Source organism: Ahaetulla prasina, chromosome 3, assembly GCF_028640845.1.
Source record: "Ahaetulla prasina isolate Xishuangbanna chromosome 3, ASM2864084v1, whole genome shotgun sequence".
Taxonomy (NCBI): Eukaryota; Metazoa; Chordata; class Lepidosauria; order Squamata; family Colubridae; genus Ahaetulla; species Ahaetulla prasina.
This window is the reverse complement of record NC_080541.1, coordinates 98,475,113-98,493,518: the sequence shown is the minus strand read 5'-3', so window position 1 is coordinate 98,493,518 and position 18,406 is coordinate 98,475,113. Positions and strand designations below refer to the sequence as shown.

General features: G+C 36.9%; 1 protein-coding gene across 1 annotated transcript in view; it reads right to left on the bottom strand.

Annotated features, from left to right (window-relative positions):
* The window catches only part of DNAH5 (dynein axonemal heavy chain 5), a 173,963-nt gene that overhangs the window by 30,041 nt on the left and 125,516 nt on the right, over nt 1–18,406 (bottom strand). The window contains exons 66-71 of the mRNA XM_058177601.1: nt 11,889–12,132; nt 9,847–9,961; nt 5,100–5,290; nt 4,556–4,677; nt 2,105–2,254; nt 109–354 (exon numbers count right to left, since the gene is read on the bottom strand). Coding sequence (XP_058033584.1) covers nt 109–354; nt 2,105–2,254; nt 4,556–4,677; nt 5,100–5,290; nt 9,847–9,961; nt 11,889–12,132 — 1,068 coding nt within the window. The remainder of the gene's footprint in view (nt 1–108; nt 355–2,104; nt 2,255–4,555; nt 4,678–5,099; nt 5,291–9,846; nt 9,962–11,888; nt 12,133–18,406) is intronic.

The following is an 18,406-nucleotide window of genomic DNA, read 5'->3' as shown; positions in this document are numbered from 1 at the left end:
ACCGGTAGGGAAAAAATTTGAATTTCACCCCTGGTCACTAGTAATTTGTAATGTTCTAATTTTTTAAAAAATGGCCTATACCAAATTAGGATGGGAAAGTTGCCTTACATGAGCCATAGTTTGTTGCAGGAGTTTACGTGCATGGACTTCTTGTCCCTGACCCATGGAAACGCAGCGTGTCTCGATTTTCAACCTTTTCCCCAAAGCAATGATTGAATCAGTTGGATCAGAGCCCATGGACAGAAAGCAGATGAGAGGTGTGCGTGGATCAGATTCTTCCCAAGTCTTCTCCAAATCTAAAATGACCCCTTCCGCATATTTTTCTCCCATGGTATCCATAATATACTTCCTAGCCTGATTTTTTTAAAAAAAAGATATATATTAATGTTTCACTTGTACTTAATAAAAAAAATGCAGGGACTTTGGAGACAAAGCATTTAGGGAAGAATTTGATAAGGTCAAACATGAATCAACCCATTAAAACATTTTAGAAGTATGGTGTAAATCTTATTATACCATGTGAGTGGTGGTATTTTGTATATCTAACTACTAAATGTTCCTATTATTTAAAATAATCTCTGTGGGATTCTTGCTAAACTTTAATAGGCACAAGGTTCCTATAGCAGTATTTGCATTTCAGCATTCTCACTGAAAACAACAGGACAAATATCCAATTTGTAAAGTTGGGGTTGAAGCCAAATGGTATTCACTTGCTGTTATAAGAAGAACAATTTCAATCCCTTCATCACAAATAGCACTGAGGTTTGACTGGAAAGCAGTGTACAATTACTGTTTTCCCCAAAGCTAGTGTTTTGCAATGTCCCTTTAAGGCCTTCCCCTTTGTTTCATTCATTTCTTGGAGATTTTCTACAATACAATGATATCCCATGTATACACTACTGTATGTTTAAGGGAAAGCCTAGACCTCAAAAAACAACAACCCATTCTTCCCATCCATAAGATCAAGAGCTGGTTTTAGAAATGCAGCCCTTGGGAAATACTAGGTATCTCACCGTATGCAATACCATTGATTATAGAATCTTTCTGGACCCCTGAATTGGTTGGGAGTTCAAAGAGCCATTTTACAGTGGTTCAGGTCCCATCAGAGTAAAAAGATGTAACTGATGTTAATGGGTGCTGAGCAACTGAACCCTTGATCACTTCTTTATGGGATGCCAGTAGTCTTGATATGTCCCTTCACTTCATTTAATATCTATGTGAAATTGATGGGTGAAACCAGGCATGAGACTGGGATGAGGTATCAACAACACCTCTACTTGTATGTCTCCATCATGGGATTGGACAAGACTTCAAGTTTTGACTGATCTTGAAAATGAATCTTAAGTAAATTGAAATAGAACTGCAGGCAAGAGTAACTTATTATTTATTCCAGAAGCTATTGGATTGGGCAGAGACTCACCCGCCCCACATGCTGACGCTGGACAAGATTACAAGATTCTCACTGAAGAAGCAGATCTACTAATTGAGAATTATCCTGGATTCATAGCTTCTACTTGATAAGCAAGTGGAGATTGTAGCCTGGGGAAACTGCCAGCTCTTGGCTGCTGTACCAATTGTGGCTCTTTTTTGGAATGGGAGATATTCGTGTCTTCATTACCTTGAGATTGATTTATTACTACATACTTTATTTGAAGCTACTTCTGAACTACTAGGAAAGTTTATTTTCTATACATTGCTACAGTCTACAGTATATGTTGATGGGTGAAAACCATTTCAACAATGCAACATGAATATTGTAGATACTGCATTGTTATCAGTGTGCTTCTGAATACAATCTGAAATACTGGCTTTGATCTCTAAAGTCTTGTATATTTCAGATCCATGTTGGTTTATCTCCTCCAGAGTCTGAAGGAACTAAAATGTATTTTACAAAGTGCTGCTTCTGTGGGAATAGAAGAAGAATGAAATAAAATGATAGCCTCTTGAATGTACATGTGTGAAAGCTGAAGCAGTTCTTCCTTCAAACGACTCAGCTAGAGATTTTCCTGGAATTGTGTTTGTGTATGTGGAGAACTGTACATGTGATGCATAACCAAAAAAATACTCTTCGCCCTATTCTATTATTAAAACTTCCATACATTACCTGAGCAATAGTTCTATCAGGACACCAAGACCTAATAAGGAGGAGACGTCTGAAGCAGTCCAGAGCTTGATCATAGCCAATGGGAGCAAGTTCTTCTTCTGGTTTTTCCTTATCAAACCACATTTTCCACTGTTTTTCTGTCTGTGAGATCTGGTAATATAATACAATGAGAGTATCATATCCCATAGGAGTCATCAATACAGTCCTTTTTCTCATTCAAAGACAGACTGCTTAACATCTTGAGGCCAGTCTGCTATTGAGTTGGATCAAGGTGATCTGACAGGACAATGTTTTCTATAAGAAAATGGAAGAACTAGCCACTGAAGGACCATCCACTCCCATCAGTCAGAGACTTTTGTGTTACTTGCCTATATTAACAGTAGTTGCAAAACAACCCAAAACTTGGCTTGTGTGGCATGTTTACCCTTCATGGTGTTGGATTGTCAAATATTAACTTAATGGCAGACCAATATACACCTTCAAGGTTGCTATTCCTATCAGTAAACTCTGTCAGCTTAAACGGCACTGTGCAGGCCCTTATAATGGGACAAACCCATCCCCTCTGCCGCCCTTGCTTTACTTCTGTGCTTTGCTAGAGAGCACCATCACCAGTATAGCAGCAGCAACATCAGCCTCTCTCCTGTGAGGCAGCAGTTCTTGTGGCCTCCTGAGGCAAAGTAAGATGAATACTGAGGGGGAAATGATTTTGAAAATAGATTTTCCTCCCACTTTAAAGATTGGAGAATAATAGCATATTCTGTATCAGGGGTCTCCAACCTTGGCAACTTTAAGACTTGTGGACTTCAACTCTCAGAACACTGGGTGTTGAAGTCCACAAGTCTTAAAGTTGCCAAGGTTGGAGACCCCTCTTCTATACAGCTATATGGATGAACTTTCAAAGAATATGACTTTAATTTCAGACAGCTTAATGAGTGACTCTGTGTGCCTTTCTGAAAGAACCACCATCTTTCTTAGTGGTACAAATCCTTATTCACTACTTATAGTTCTAGCTGTAATGAACTATAAGCATTAATATCCAGTGCAGTTTTATTTGCTCCAAAATGTAAAGATGGGACTTTTATCCTAGGTACACTTCAACAAGCATTTTACCAGCAAGTTCTTACCCTAGATTTAAAGAACTGGTTTAACTTTAAAGCATTAGCGCCATGCAAATAGGTTATTTTAAAAAATATGCTTTATATGCCCTGATGCCTTTGGATCTGAACCGAGGCTGGCTGACTGGTTGGCTTGTTTATGGGTACCCTCACCACTTCAGTAGTGGACAAAATTGTGGAAACCTTTTGGGAAAAGTGTAGTTTCTAAAACTAGCTAATAACACCACTTTTTTTGGAGGGGAGAAGTACCATAAAATTATATATCAATGGAACGATAATTTAATCAATAATTTAATGCAATAACTTTTATGAAGGATTTGCTATTAGAATAGCAATTACAGTATAAAGAAGAAAAGTGAAACATGTAGATAAAATGAGATATACAAAAATTATCATCTCCATTAATACTTAGTTGGGTAATCTTTAGCATGAATTACAGCCTTACAACGTCTTCCCACAGAGTGAACCAAGTCTTTTAGTTCTGCAGCTGTTATAATATGAAACCAAGATTGAATGATTGCTTCTATTCACTGGGTTTTATTGCTGGGTTGCTTCTGGCTAACAAGTTTCTTTAGTCAGCTCCATAGATTTTCAATTGATTTAAGGTCTGGGCTATTCCCAGGCCATTCCAGCAGTGGAATATGATTATCTTGGAACTCAAAAAAAAGTGGTGCTATTAACCATCAAACCTCAAAAATACATTATGGGATTTATTTTATCAATGGTTAGAGGGGAAAATATGATAAAGAAGATTGGAGTTTTTAACAAGGTAAAAATTATTGAATATAATTGTTTTAAAATGATGGAATAAATAGGGAAATAAGATAAAATATTGTTTCAGAATGAATATTAAATTAGAGAACAAAACATTATAATTGATTGAGGGATTAATTGATTAAAATATTAGAGTATAATTGGATGATAAAATGGATGATTAAACAAATTAATGACAAATAATTACTGTTTGCACAAAAAATTGTAATCCACACACCGATACATTGTATTTGAAATTTGAATGGAAGTGCTTTTATGTTTGTATGTTTTTTAAAAAAATAAAAAAACTTTTTTTAAAAAACCCTCAAAAATACACTTTTCCCAAAAGGTTTCCACAATTTTGGCCACTACTATAGAGATGAAAGTGAAATTGAATATGTACTAAAGTATGTTCCATAATGATCTCAGAACATTTGTTTCTGAAACATCAATGCTTCAAGTTTTACATTTGCCAGATAATATATAACCGAGGCAGATTAACACATAGAAATTGAAATCATTAAACTATCAATTGAAACAAACTGCAAAAAATATATATATACCAACTCCTACCGGTACGTACTTGATCAAGAACATCTGAAAATTGTCTCAGCTTACTGAGCTCCACCAAATTCAACCAAGTCATATCCAGAATCCATTTAGCTGGTTTAGGAGGACAAGCTTTCAGATCCAAAGAAGCACCACCTGGAAATATATGTTTAAAAGTTTAAAGTTTAAAAAAGTAATTTTTTAAAAAAGTAGAAAACATTACTAATAACTCTCTCTCTCTCTCTCTCTCTTTCTCTCTCTCTCTCTCTCTCTCACACAAACACTTCCTTATTTAAAGGGGGTTCAAACACCTATGCTGGAATTTAAGAATATGTTGCCTACTCTACATGAAGTTGAATAATGTTAAATTTCACTTGGCGACCTAAAACAGAAAGTCACAAAATTTGTAGGTTTTAGTGTACAAGGCTTATCAGATCAACAGATTCAACATTCAGTCAAGTGATGGACAGGGCCCACCCTGTGAAGCACCAGGTTAGTATCTCTAATTACTGGTTTGTACAGGCAAGGAGAAAACAGCACAAGACCATACATTAAGGATGTGATGTAGCTGATATGACCTTTAATCAGAGTTAGGAACTCCTCGTGTTTGACTTTGCCGCACTGCAAATCAATCTTCAAAGTAAGCAGCAACGTGAACAGAAACTTATGCTCCTCGTAAAGCCCTCGTGCAGCATATTTATACACTTCATAGGTCATGTGCTCAATGATATTTGCTATTCTTTTGCTTGTAATTGGGCTCTTGACAGACCTATTCAAAAGAAAGGGAGAGGATAAAAGAGTAATATAATGCCTTTAGGGCAAAGATTTCAGAAAGGGTAAAAGAATACACGAATAAAGCATTTTCAAAGCTGTACTTAATAATACTGAGTTAGTGCAAAGCAAACAGAGTTGCTGAGGCAAATTCAACATGACATTAAATACTGTTCGATCAATATGATCCAACTGGCTAGGACTGTTTGGACTGCTGAGAGTTCACTCTTCTTTCAGATAGATTGAAAGGTATTTTAGCTTCATACAATTGATTCCCTTGATCTTTATCCCTACTAGTCCTCCCTCCATCTCTCCCTTTTTTTTCTCATAATGCAGTGACCACAAGGGAGGCCTTAGCCCAGACTGCCATCATTTCATATGGGATGAGGAACTTCAGCAGACGCTTACTAAATGAACAGACAGGATAGGCAGAATTGTTACAGATAAGGCATCCCTAAGATATTACTCCAAGCAATTCAAAAAGCCTGGGATCCATGGTCCCTGCTGGGACAGCAGATGGCAGCTGTGGCTAAGAGGTCTTTGCACAATGTCTTGTGCCCCAATTGCACCCCTTCCATGATCTGGAGGCTCAACTTGCTGCCATTCACATCTTAGCCACTTCCCAATTGGATTACTGCAATGTACTCTATACAGGACTGTCCTTGAAGACCATCTAGAAGCGACAATTGGTCCAGAAGGCAGCAGTATAAGTTAATTGGGGGGATATACTTTGGTATGTTTATGAACATAATTATTTCCTGAGCTACTTTAGCTCCGAAAAGTTTCTGATTGCAGCTAAAGGTTCTAGATGGACACAAAATGGGGTACTTTGCAGGACTGTCTGTCTATCTGTATATCTGCCATCTCACATGCTGTAGTACAATGGGCACATTTAGGGTCTCTTACCTGAAACAATGTCATCTTGTGCCATTGGGTGAACTTGATAACAGAATAACAGAGTTGGAAAGGACCTTGGAGGTCTTCTAGTCCAACCCCCTGTTCAAGCAGGAAACCCTATACCAGAGGTCTTCAAACTTGGCAGCTTTAAGACTTGTGGACTTCCACTGCCAGAATTCTCGAGCCAGCATAGCTATTCTCCAGCCAGCATAGCTATGCTGGCTGGAGAATTCTGGCAGTGGAAGTCCACAAGTCTTAAAGCTGCCAAGTTTGAAGACCTCTGCCCTATACCATTTCAGACATATGGTTGTGCAATCTCTTCTTAAAAACCTCCAGTGTTGAAGCACCCACAACTTCTGGAGGCAAGTTGTTCCATTGATTAATCGTTCTCACTGTCAGGAAATTTGATCTTACTCTTGGAGCCCCAAATACATTGAGAAAACTCTTAAAGTGAATTGCAGAGAAGTTCTGTTTGCAAGCATTAGCACAACTAGGAAAGTTTCAGAAAGCATTACATGTTCAGCTTAACATGTTATGTAAATTAAATCTCTTTCTCCACAGGCTAAAGCTAGGATAGGAAGATAATTCATTGATAATTTAATAATTGAAACTTAGAGTCTTAGTTGCTTAAGTTGCACAGCCATATAGAGTTTCACAGATAAATAAAATCAAGCTAACACTAAAAGAGGTATTTGCAATCTTAGAGATTGGCTTGTTAGTAATTCCTGCTCTCTCACCCTTTCACTTACTTGCTTGTGAGTTACTGGAAATGTTATGCGAAGCACAGTTCTCTAATATACCACAGACAGACCTAGTGTCTATGTTCAAAGCCCATGCTGGATGGGAATTTATGAGAACTGTAGTGTTATGTCCCACTCCTCCTCTGATGGCCGGGTCGGGGAAGTCCGTATCAAGCTTCAAGCGTGCCTCTGCAGCTCTGCCAAAGTCCTATCAGAGTCCTCAGGGCAGGCAGGAATCCAAAGTGTGACTTCAGCAATCCAGATTAGACTTTGCCTGACTCAGAGAATGCCAGAAAGCAGATCCTTTATATAGGCCATGGCGTGTGGCTCCATGACTCAGCACTTATCCAGGCCTGCCCCTCCCTTCCTTTTGCTGACGTCACCTCTCCATTCTCCGGAAGCGTGGATCTATCCATTGCATCGTTTCGTCTCCAGCTGTTGGTAATCCCAGCTCGTGGCTGGCTTCAGGCGCACATGCTATCGGAGGGAGGTTTGTTTCTTCGGTTTGTCTGGGCATGGTGCCAGGGCTGGGGGCTGGAGTCATGCCAGGACATTCTTCTGTACTATCAGCGTCCAGCTGGAGATAAGAGGGGCCCGGCTGCGGCGGGGGGAGCGAGCGAGGCACAAGATATAGTCCAAACTATGGGGCAAAGCTCTACGTCCGATACATTAGATGGAAGCTATGTATTAGACTGACACATCCACTTCAGCTTTATTGGACATATACGCCTCGAAGCGAAGGAAGCAATATGCTTCTCTTCTCTCTGTATACCAATGACTGCATCTCCAATGATTCATCTGTTAAACTACTGAAGTTTGCAGATGACACAACAGTGATTGGTCTCATTCGAGACAATGACAAATCCGCATATAGACAAGAGGTTGAACGACTAGCCTTGTGGTGCGACCAAAACAATCTGGAACTATACACACTCAAAACCGTAAACATGGTGGTAGACTTTAGGAGAAACCCTCCCATGTTTCCACCTCTCACAATACTAGACAACACAGTATCAACAGTAGAAACCTTCAAATTTCTAGTTCTATCATATCGCAAGATCTCAAATGGACAGCTAACATCAAAAACATCATCAAAAATGGACAAAAAAGAATGTTCTTTCTGCGCCAACTCAGAAAGTTCAAACTGCCCAAGGAACTGATGATCCAGTTCTACAGAGGAATTATTGAGTCTGTCATTTGCACCTCTATAACTGTCTGGTTTGGTTCTGCAACCCAACAAGAAACAGACTTCAGAGGATAATTAGAACTGCAGAAAAAATAATTGCTACCAACCTGCCTTCCATTGAGGACCTGTATACTGCATGAATCAAGAAGAGGGCTGTGAAAATATTTACAGATCCCTCACATCCTGGACATAAACTGTTTCAACTCCTATCCTCAAAACAACGCTATAGAGCACTACACACCAGAACAACTAGACACAAGAACAGTTTTTCTCCGAAGGCCATCACTCTGCTAAACAAATAATTCCCTCAACATTGTCAAACTATTTACTAAATCTACACTACTATTAATCTTCTCATCGTTCCCATCACAAATCTCTTTCCACTTTTGACTGTATGACTGTAACTTTTGTTGCTTATCATTAAGTGTTAAATTATATCCTATGACTATCATTTGGGTTGTAAATGTTAAATGTTGTACCTTGATGAAGGTATCTTTTCTTTTATGTACACTGAAAGCATATGCACCAAGACAAATTCCTTGTGTGTCCAATCACACTTGGCCAATAAAAATTCTATTCTATTCTATTCTATTCTATTCTATTCTATTCTATTCTATTCTATTCTCAGCATCTAGACATCTCATTGCAAAGGCAAAAGCAGTTACTTCTGTTCGCTTTTGCATACAGGAAGAACTTGCTCTTTCTCCCGGGAAATTATTTCTGACTTGATGCTTTCCAAACTCTTTTAATGTCCAATCCCTCTAGAGTACTTATTATATATTCTGCTTCCTCTGAATTATTCTCTCTTTCTCAGGCCCTTTTAGAGAATGCAAGCTGAAGTTTTTGAATGCAGATCAGTGCTTGCTGTGTCAACACATAACAAAAAAGAATATTTCAATTCTGTGTAAGGTTTTTATTTATTAAGCCTCCTCATCTCTGAGAATAAAGCCCTTGGAGAGACTTAAGAATGATAATCAGAAATAGACTTAAAATGAGATCTCATTAGAAATCACTAACGAAAAGGCTACACTGTCTGCTACTTTTATTCTTCTCGTATTCCCCAGGGCAGGATATTTTTTCTCCATCAACCGGATGACTTAAAGCTATTGGAAGGCTACGTTCCTTGGCTCTAAGAAAGAAAGACTGAAATGGTGCTATGTGTGACAGAGAAGAGCTTTAAGGCATCAGAAACAAAAAGACAGACCTGAGACATGCATGATCCCACCCAGTGGGCAGAAAAGGAATTGCTGCTTCAATGTTTACTTTCTTCTCCAATATCCTTCCTTTCAGTTTCATTCAAAGCAAAGATTATTACACTGGGAAGCTGCAAGGGATTCTACAATGTTTTTTTAAAAATTGAGGCATTTATGAATATTAAATCTTAAATAATGAACCCATGAAATGAACCCATGGCAAAATTAAAATGGAGAAAGATACTGTACGTATTTAAGGAAAGTTGCCGTGTAGACCAATTTTGTAGAGCCAAGAAATAAAGTAAGAGGTATTCTGGATCACATTTTGTGCACATTCTTCCTTTCCCACTGTCATTTATGATCAGACATTTTTTTTATGCCTTAAGTACTGCAGAACTGGTTCTCAAACTATGATATTAATGACATGGGTTTGCAGATTCTAAACAAGGATGACTATATCACATCGTTTCAGCTGTCTGAAAGCTGTGCCAATTTTTGTTAATCCATAATGTGAAAAATGTGAGATAATCAAAGTTACCTTGCAAGCGAAAGATCAAACAGGCCCAAAAACTGCCGAAGTGAAGTTTGATACATGACATTTACCATACTCATCTCCGTTATCAGAAAATAGAGAATGCTGCCTCTGGTAGCAACTGAACAAAACAAGATTGGATTGGATCAACAGAAATGTAAAACCACAGCAACTATTACACCTGTAATTATAAAACTTAATAATGACAATTAATGTCTGATAATAAATAGCTAAACAGGTTTTGTACTATTTAAACAAGAAAAATAGATATCTTCTCCCCCCTCCTTGTGTTTTTGTTTTTACTACATCACTGTACTGTAGTAATCTGCATATTCAAAAAACTGCAATATCAGTTCCAAATGACATCTCTTTCATTGTTATTATTTACTACTCAATAAGAGCTAATATAATATAATATAACAACAGAGTTGGAAGGGACCTTGGAGGCCTTCTAGTCCAACCCCTTGCCCAGGCAGGAAACCCTACACCATCTCAGTCAGATGGTTATCCAACATTTTCTTAAAAATTTCCAGTGTTGGAGCATTCACAACTTCTTCAGGCAAGTCATTCCACTTATTAATTGTTCTAACTCTCAGGAAATTTCTCCTTAGTTCTAAGTTGCTTCTTTCCTTGATCAGTTTCCACCCATTGCTTCTTGTTCTACCCTCAGGTGCTTTGGAGAACAACCCGACTCCCTCTTCTTTGTGGCAACCCCTGAGATATTGGAACACTGCTATCATGTCTCCCTTAGTCCTTCTTTTCATTAAACTAGACATACCGAGTCCCTGCAACCGTTCTTCACTCTCTTTTTTAAAATTTTAGATGTTAGAGATTTATTCCCCTGCACAGGTAGTTCTTGACCACAATTCTACCCAAAATTTCTGTTTCTATGCAAGATAGTTGTTAAGTGAGCTTTGCCTCATTTTACAACCTTTCTTGCCACAGTTGTTAAATTAAGCACTGCAGTTGTTAAGTGAATCTGCCTTCCATCATTGACTTTGCTTGTCAAAAGCCAGCTGAGGAGGTTACAAATGATAATCACATGACCCTGGGACAGTGAACTGTCATAAATACATGCCAGTTGCCAAGCACCTGAATCTTGATCATGTCATTATGGGGATGCTGCAATGGACATAACTCACTTTTTTCAGTGCCTTTGTAACTTCAAACAGTAACTAAATGAAAGGTTGCAAGTCGAGGACTACCTATCTTTAGTCTGCTAGTGACAATGGATGGATATTGCAGTTCTAAGAGCCTCAATTCTCCTTGTCACTTAATTTCTGTGGATAAGGAAAGTTCCAAGGAAGTTGTCATTAACCATTAAAACTCTCAAATCTTCCTCAATATAGGCTTGTAAAGTAAAGGTAAAGATTCCCCTCGCACATATGTGCTAGTTGTTCCCGATTCTAGGGGGTGGTGATCATCTCTGTTTCAAAGCCTCTGGGGCCTCTGGTGGCTCAACGGACTAAGTCTGTCTGTTATTAACACAGCTGCTTGCAATTACTGCAAGTTTAAGCCCCACAAGGCCCAAGGTTGACTCAGCCTTCCATCCTTTATAAGGTAGGTAAAATGAGGACCCAGATTGTTGGGGGCAATTAAGTTGACTTTGTATATAATATACAAATGGATGAAGACTATTGCTTAACACATTGTAAGTCGCCCTGAGTCTTCAGAGAAGGGCGGGATATAAATTCAAATTTTAAAAAAGCCAAAGAGCCAGTGCTGTCTGAAGACATCTCCGTGGTCATGTGGCCGGCATGACTAAACACCAAAAGAGCACGGAACACTGTTACCTTCCCACCAAAGATGGTCCCTATTTTTCTACTTGCATTTTTTGCATGCTTTTGAACTGCTAGGTTGGCAGAAGCTGGGACAAGTAACCGGAGCCCATCCCATTACGTGACACTATGGATTCAAACCGCTGAACTGCCGACCTTTCAATCAACAAGCTAGGCTTGAGGCCTGGCTAATTTTGACTTTAATATACTACAGTCTAAGCAATAGTTACAATTTTGATCTTCAGTTCAGGAGGGGACAAATCATCTTACCTGGCCTGTATTCCTCCCGAGCTGAGTTAATCTGTACTTCAGTCTCAACCGATGTTTGCAGTTTCTGGGTCACCTCTTCTGCTGTTCTTTTTGTGTTACTAAGTACAATGATGAGACTCTCATCTTCCACCAGAGAGCCTTGTGTGCTTGTCAGTCGATACAGCAAGTTATCTTCCAGTTCTTTCATCTTCCTTTTGTTAGCTGTCACATCTTCTATAAGATCAGTTCGCTCTTTCTCCAACTCCTGTTAAAGCATTTCATAAAGTCATACTTCAGTGTAATGTATCGTTGAAAGCAGGGCAATTAATACATGCATCTACAGTATAGTACCAATGCATTGCCAAATTGGTAGCCAAAGTATTATTACCAAGAGCCATTTATTCATTATCGTATGTCAATTTCCTGTGATGTTTTCTGCCCATGATTGCATAGAGCCATGGTGGCGCAGTGGTTAGAGTGCAGTACTGCAGGCTACTTCTGCTGATCACCAGCTGCCAGCAGTTTGGCCGATTGAATCTCACCAGGGTCAAGGTGAACTCAGCCTTCCGAGGTCAGTAAAAATGAGGACCCAGATTGTTGGGGGCAACATGCTGACTCTGTAAACTGCTTAGAAGGTCTATAAAGCACTATGTAGCAATATATGTGTAAGTGCTATTGCTATTGCTATACCCAGATCTAGAGGACTATTCAGAGCAGGTGAGGGAGGAAATCATTTTCTGAACTACACCCAACTGCATTAAGATTATCCAAGTGAGCACGGTTAGATTCTTCCTATTCAGACTGCAGCACCCAGGCTATCATCACCACAACTTGGATGAAAGAGCTAGGAGCCAAAAAACAAGGTGGATAGAAAGATGTTTGGAATTATTTCATGAAGTGGACTGGAAGCATACTCAGCATAGGGCCTGTAATTATCCCATGGAACCCACTACCGCATGAATTTTTCATTCAGCATATACTGTAGATCACAGGATACAACATTGATTACTACATTAACCGGATTGAAATATGAATAATTCAACATGGTTCACGTTTAATGTTTCATACGTAGTGTCTCCCCAGATGGCAGGCACAACACTGGTGCTATCATTAGGAAGAATGAGGTGAGAACTTCAGGCAGGGATTTGAATGTTTTAAAAGGTAGCAAATATTGTCAAAGTTGGGATTCAACAACTTTTATTATGCTGTATTTAGGTCTATAAATACTGTAGGTAGTATAGCCTGGACGAAAATAGTTAATTTAACCCAGGTTTTGCTATCAAAAGTAATATTAGTTTATATCTAATTCTAAAGCTCTTTTATTGTGCAGAATATAACCTGAGTATGAGCTAAAATGCCTTCCCTGTGAAAAGAGTGACCTATGGCAGTCTGTAAAAACAAATGTAATTGGAGATTATGAAAGTAATTTAGGAGAAATATGAGATTTTCTTTGGTCAAGCGATCATAGAAAATTTGAGCATTAGCTTTGAAGCAAAAGAATAAAAAATTCAGAAAGCAATGAAAGAGCATTCTATTTGTTTTAATTGGTTTCTATTTCAAACTGGAATGAAAATAGTTAAGAAGACAACATTTTCCAGATATAAATACATGTAATTACAAAGTTCCACTATGTGATCTTATGTCTAAAAAATTTTCCTCTCTGGACAAATAGAAGCTAATTTCACCTACAGCATGAACAATGATTTTACTATTATATTCTGAACACCACCATACTCATCTTATCTCACTATGTAATATTCCTTACTAAATGAGATACCTAAAGGAAGAATAAAAACTAGAAAAATGGATTCAGCCTTTTGCTGGCAGGAATGACATTCCGATAATTAACTAAACACATTATCACCTAGAATGTATTATCATATGTAGTCATTTTCTTTTAACTCACTGCAAAGTTCTTATACAATTTGAAGCTATTTAAATTTCTGTGAAAAAAGAATCAGTCAACTTTACAGCCAATCTAAGCAAGACAATAAATAGACGTTATGTTTAACATGCACATTTTTTTTTCAAATAAAAACATCACTTGCTTGAGAAAATGTGATAATTTTGAGTTCTCAGCAGGCACTGAGGGAGAATTTAAATTCATCCTCACTGGCTAATAAAAATCACATTTTAAAGCAAAACCTTCGAACTTGCTATTTACGTTAGGAAGAAAAAAGCCATTGGCAGAAACTGTTTTTCACTTTACAAAATAGGAGTTCAAACAAAATCTTTTTTAAAAAAAGAATTAGGAACATTTCAGAGAAATAAATTATCTAGTTCTCCAGCCAGCTTTCCTCAAATTCTCATAAATTATCCTAGTTTGTTTCATGACTTCTAAGTGCCAAATTCAAATATCAGTTTGAAACCATGACAAATTTGTTCCCTAACAGGTGCAGAAATGCAATTAAGATAAGATATAATAGTCTGATTTGTGCTAATACCATGTTATCTACTAGATTCAAAGCTCAAGGCAGCATACTACCCTCTTTTCTTTGACCTTCTGATTAGTGGGATTCAACACAAATTACAAATACAAATGAGAAAAGTATGATCTGTTTGTATCCTCAAATCTGAATAATAAACTTTTAATGAATTAGATGGTTTAATTCAGATGGTAAGGTTGAGGCAAAAAACCTCAGCTTATTGAAAACTTTTTGAAAATACAATTTTTATTGAACTTTTCAACCAGCTAAAAACAACGTAAATATTAGATATAAAGAAAATAAGAAAGAACAGTGATTAAGTATGGCTTCTTCTTTTTTTGCGAGTCCATCAAGCATGATAAAATGACCCTCCATGTAATCCACATCTGAGGCAATTTTATATATTCTAGACAATTTGTTGGTAGTCATATACCAATGGTACATCATTTTATAAAATATATCTTTTAAGTTATAGCGATGCTTTTCAGTACATCTTTTCCCATTGATCTATCAGTATAGTGTGTCCAGAGTTCTTAGCCCATTTTATCATATAATATTTCACTTGCTTTTCATAAGTTTCAAATTTCAATAAAAGTTGATACTTTTTCTTAGCAATTACATGTTCATCATTTGCACTTAGTTCAAATACTGTCTTTTCAATTTCAAATGTCCTATTATCTATCTTAAATCTTTCTTTTAACTGTGCATATAAAAAGCATTATAAACTAAAGTCCTCTGCAGTCAATTACTTTTTTGATTTCATCTTATATTCTCAATGTTTCTATTCTATCTACTCTGGATAAGTTAACCATATTGCTTTATCTATCTTTTCTTTCCTATAAAATTCTTCTGTGCTGAGAAACATAAAGGCATTTTTGGGCAGTCTGACTTTATATCTGTTCCATATTCTCAATATGGCACTTGCAATATAATAATTCATAAAATCTATATTAGCCTTCACATTAGCTATCATGAAAACCATGTCATCTGAACCTCAGATCATGCCCTTCTAATTCTAAGATCTTTTTATTCCTCAGTAGAACCTAGTTTTTCCCCCAGACTAAGCAGCAGGCTGCAGAGTGCAATTTCAAATTAGGCAGATCTAATTCTTCTCATTCCTTTATATCTTGAAGTATTTTATATTTAACCCTTGATTTTTTTCCCCTTGCCATACAAACTTTCTGCTAATGTTTAAATGGTACATCATTCCATGCATTTACATAATTATTTTGGTATAATATACAATTCATAATAATCATAATGATAACACAAGTGATTTCACTTTTGTCTCAGTGTTTTTTCCATCAATCCATTTTATCTCTGATGTTAATCATTGGTGGCATCTTTTGTTTGTTGATGTTAAAGCTAGCTAAAATCTTTTAGTTTTTCATTAATATTTCTATTCCTTCCAGAGGATCTTCCAAAATTATCACCAGGTTATCTGCAAATGCCCATAATTTATAAGTTTCTCCACTCCAGCAATTCTCTCATCTCTCCTTATGTTTCTAGTCAATACTTCCAAAGCTAAAATAAATAGCAATGGTGACAAGAGGCATCCTTGTCTAGTCCCTTTCTCTATCCCTCAAGTTTTTTTAAATTCTCCATTCACAATTATCTGTGCCTTTTGTGAAGTGTAAATCAATTTATCCATTACATAAAATTATCTTAAAATACTACACAGTACCCTTCAATCCATATCTCATTGCATTTTCTATTTAAAAAATCTTTAAAACCTCATCATCCATCCTAAGGAGAAAAGTCCATTACCACAAAACAACTATGTATTATAAACTTGATCTAATAAACCTACTAAAATTCCTTCCTTTTACATGTATATCTTATTTTCTGTCATTAAACAAATCCCCCCAACCTTACCATTCAAATCTTGACATTAAATAAAAACCAATGAAAGATAATAACATAAGTGGTTTAATGCTGTTTGGATAAGTTTAAAATACAGAATATAAAGTTGCAGGTTCCAATCTGGGTCAGTCACTGGGACCAGAGGTTTTATCTTCCGAGCATTCGGAAGACAAAGGACTTGTGCTGAAGCCCATCTCCAGGCAACTTCTCTCTAGCAAACACACTCTGCTAAAGAGAAATTCCCTGAAGTTGGGTTCCAGAAATGAGTATGAACAGCTTGGAAGACAAAATCTCTGGCTCCAGTGACTGACCCAGATTGGATCCTGCATCAGCAAATAAAATCTTTCTCATGTAACACTTGTATAAACAAAATCTTGAAATATCATCATCCAGTCCTGATCAGAAAAAAATCCCTTAAGTTTTCTAGAACTAGCAACCTATATATTTTAACTTTGGTCAAATAAGCCAATTTTATATTCCTTTTCCTTGCTCCCAATAATCACAATGTTTACCCAATATCTTCCAAAATTTAAAAAAAAATGTTTAAAATTAAACAATTTTAAACAAGACATTTTAAACATCCAGTTCAAATTGTCAAATGTCTTTTCTGCATCAAGACAAATCAATGCAATATTGGCCTCTATCCAACTATCCAGTATCTTTCCAATCTTTAAATAGAGTTCATTATATGATGCAACACTTGTAGTAGTTGATCTTCAAATAATAAGAGGCTGATAAGCCATCTAGTCCAGGTGCTTTTCCTATTTTAACCTTTTTTATACCTTCACAAGCTTCCTTTGTCATCATAGGTTCATTCATTCATTACTTTTTCTGTAATCTTTGGTAAATTTGGTTTCTTTAAATATTCATCAATCTTTCCTAAGAAATTTTCTTTTTTTATATAATTAGAGTAATATTCTTCAAATATTTTTGCATCTTTAAAATTATCAGTGATTGTGGTATTTTCATCTTGTTGTTTAATATCAATTTTCCTATTTCTTTCATCAATTTATATGCCAACTATTTCCCAGGTGTATTTCCAAATCCAATTTTTGTTTTGTTTTGCTTAATTCATTTTTACCTCCATTTCTCTTACTGCTAACATAGACAACTGCCATTGTAAAAAATTAATTTGTTGTGAAATAATTTTATTTGGGGATTTCTTGCCTGATGCAAAGTAGCTTCCACCTTTACATACCCACCAGAATCATCAGTAAATATCAGTTCTGGTTGTAATCAGGGGTTCATGTACTCCATTTTTTTTAACTCCTGCTGAAATAATTTCTTAACTCCAGTTAGTCCAGAATGCAGCTGCGCGGGTGATAGAGGGAGCAGTTCAGAGCTCCCACATAACACCTATCCTGCGCAGGCTGCACTGTCTGCCTGTGGTCTTCTGGGTGCGCTTCAAGGTGTTGGTTACCACCTTTAAAGCGTTCCATGGCTTAGGACCGGGTTACTTATGGGACCACCTACTGCCACCTTGTGCCTCCCACTGACCCATGCGCTCTCACAGAGAGGAACTCCTTAGGGTGCCGTCAGCCAAGCAATGTCGGCTGGTGGCCCCCAGGGGAAGGGCCTTCTCTGTGGGGGCTCCTACCCTATGGAACGAACTTCCCCCTGGACTTCGAACCTTTCACCGCGAACTTAAGATGTATCTATTTTCTCGCGTAGGATTGGCCTAAAATTTTAATATTTTAGATGATTTTATGGGTTTTAATTTCCAATTAGTTTTATAGGGTTTTTAAATGTATTTTAAATAGTTGGGCCAAATTTAAATAAGTTTTTTAGCTATTGTTTTTAGTTGTATAGTATATGTTTTGATTGTTGTTTTATTTGGCTGTTAACTGCCCTGAGTCCTTCGGGAGAAGGGCGGTATACAAATTAAAATATTATTATTATTATTATTATTATTATTATTATTATTATTATTATTATTATTATTATTATTATCTCAATTTTTTGCAGATCAAGTATATTTAGCTCTTTCTTTTATATTTTTCTTGCAGAAAGGTTACTCCTTGTTTCATTTTTAAAAATAATGAAATAATTTTCTAATTGTTTTAGAAGCATTTGTTCCGTTTATATTCCACGTTAGGCATTTATAATCTGTATTTATGCCAAAAGTTTTAAAAGCCAATTCTGCAGTATCTAATGTGGTAGTCTCTCCCTCAGTTTCCTGTTATAGCTATTCAATATCCAGAATGGTGCGGCTCTTTATCATTTCCATTTGCATTTTCTTCCAGTTCTCCT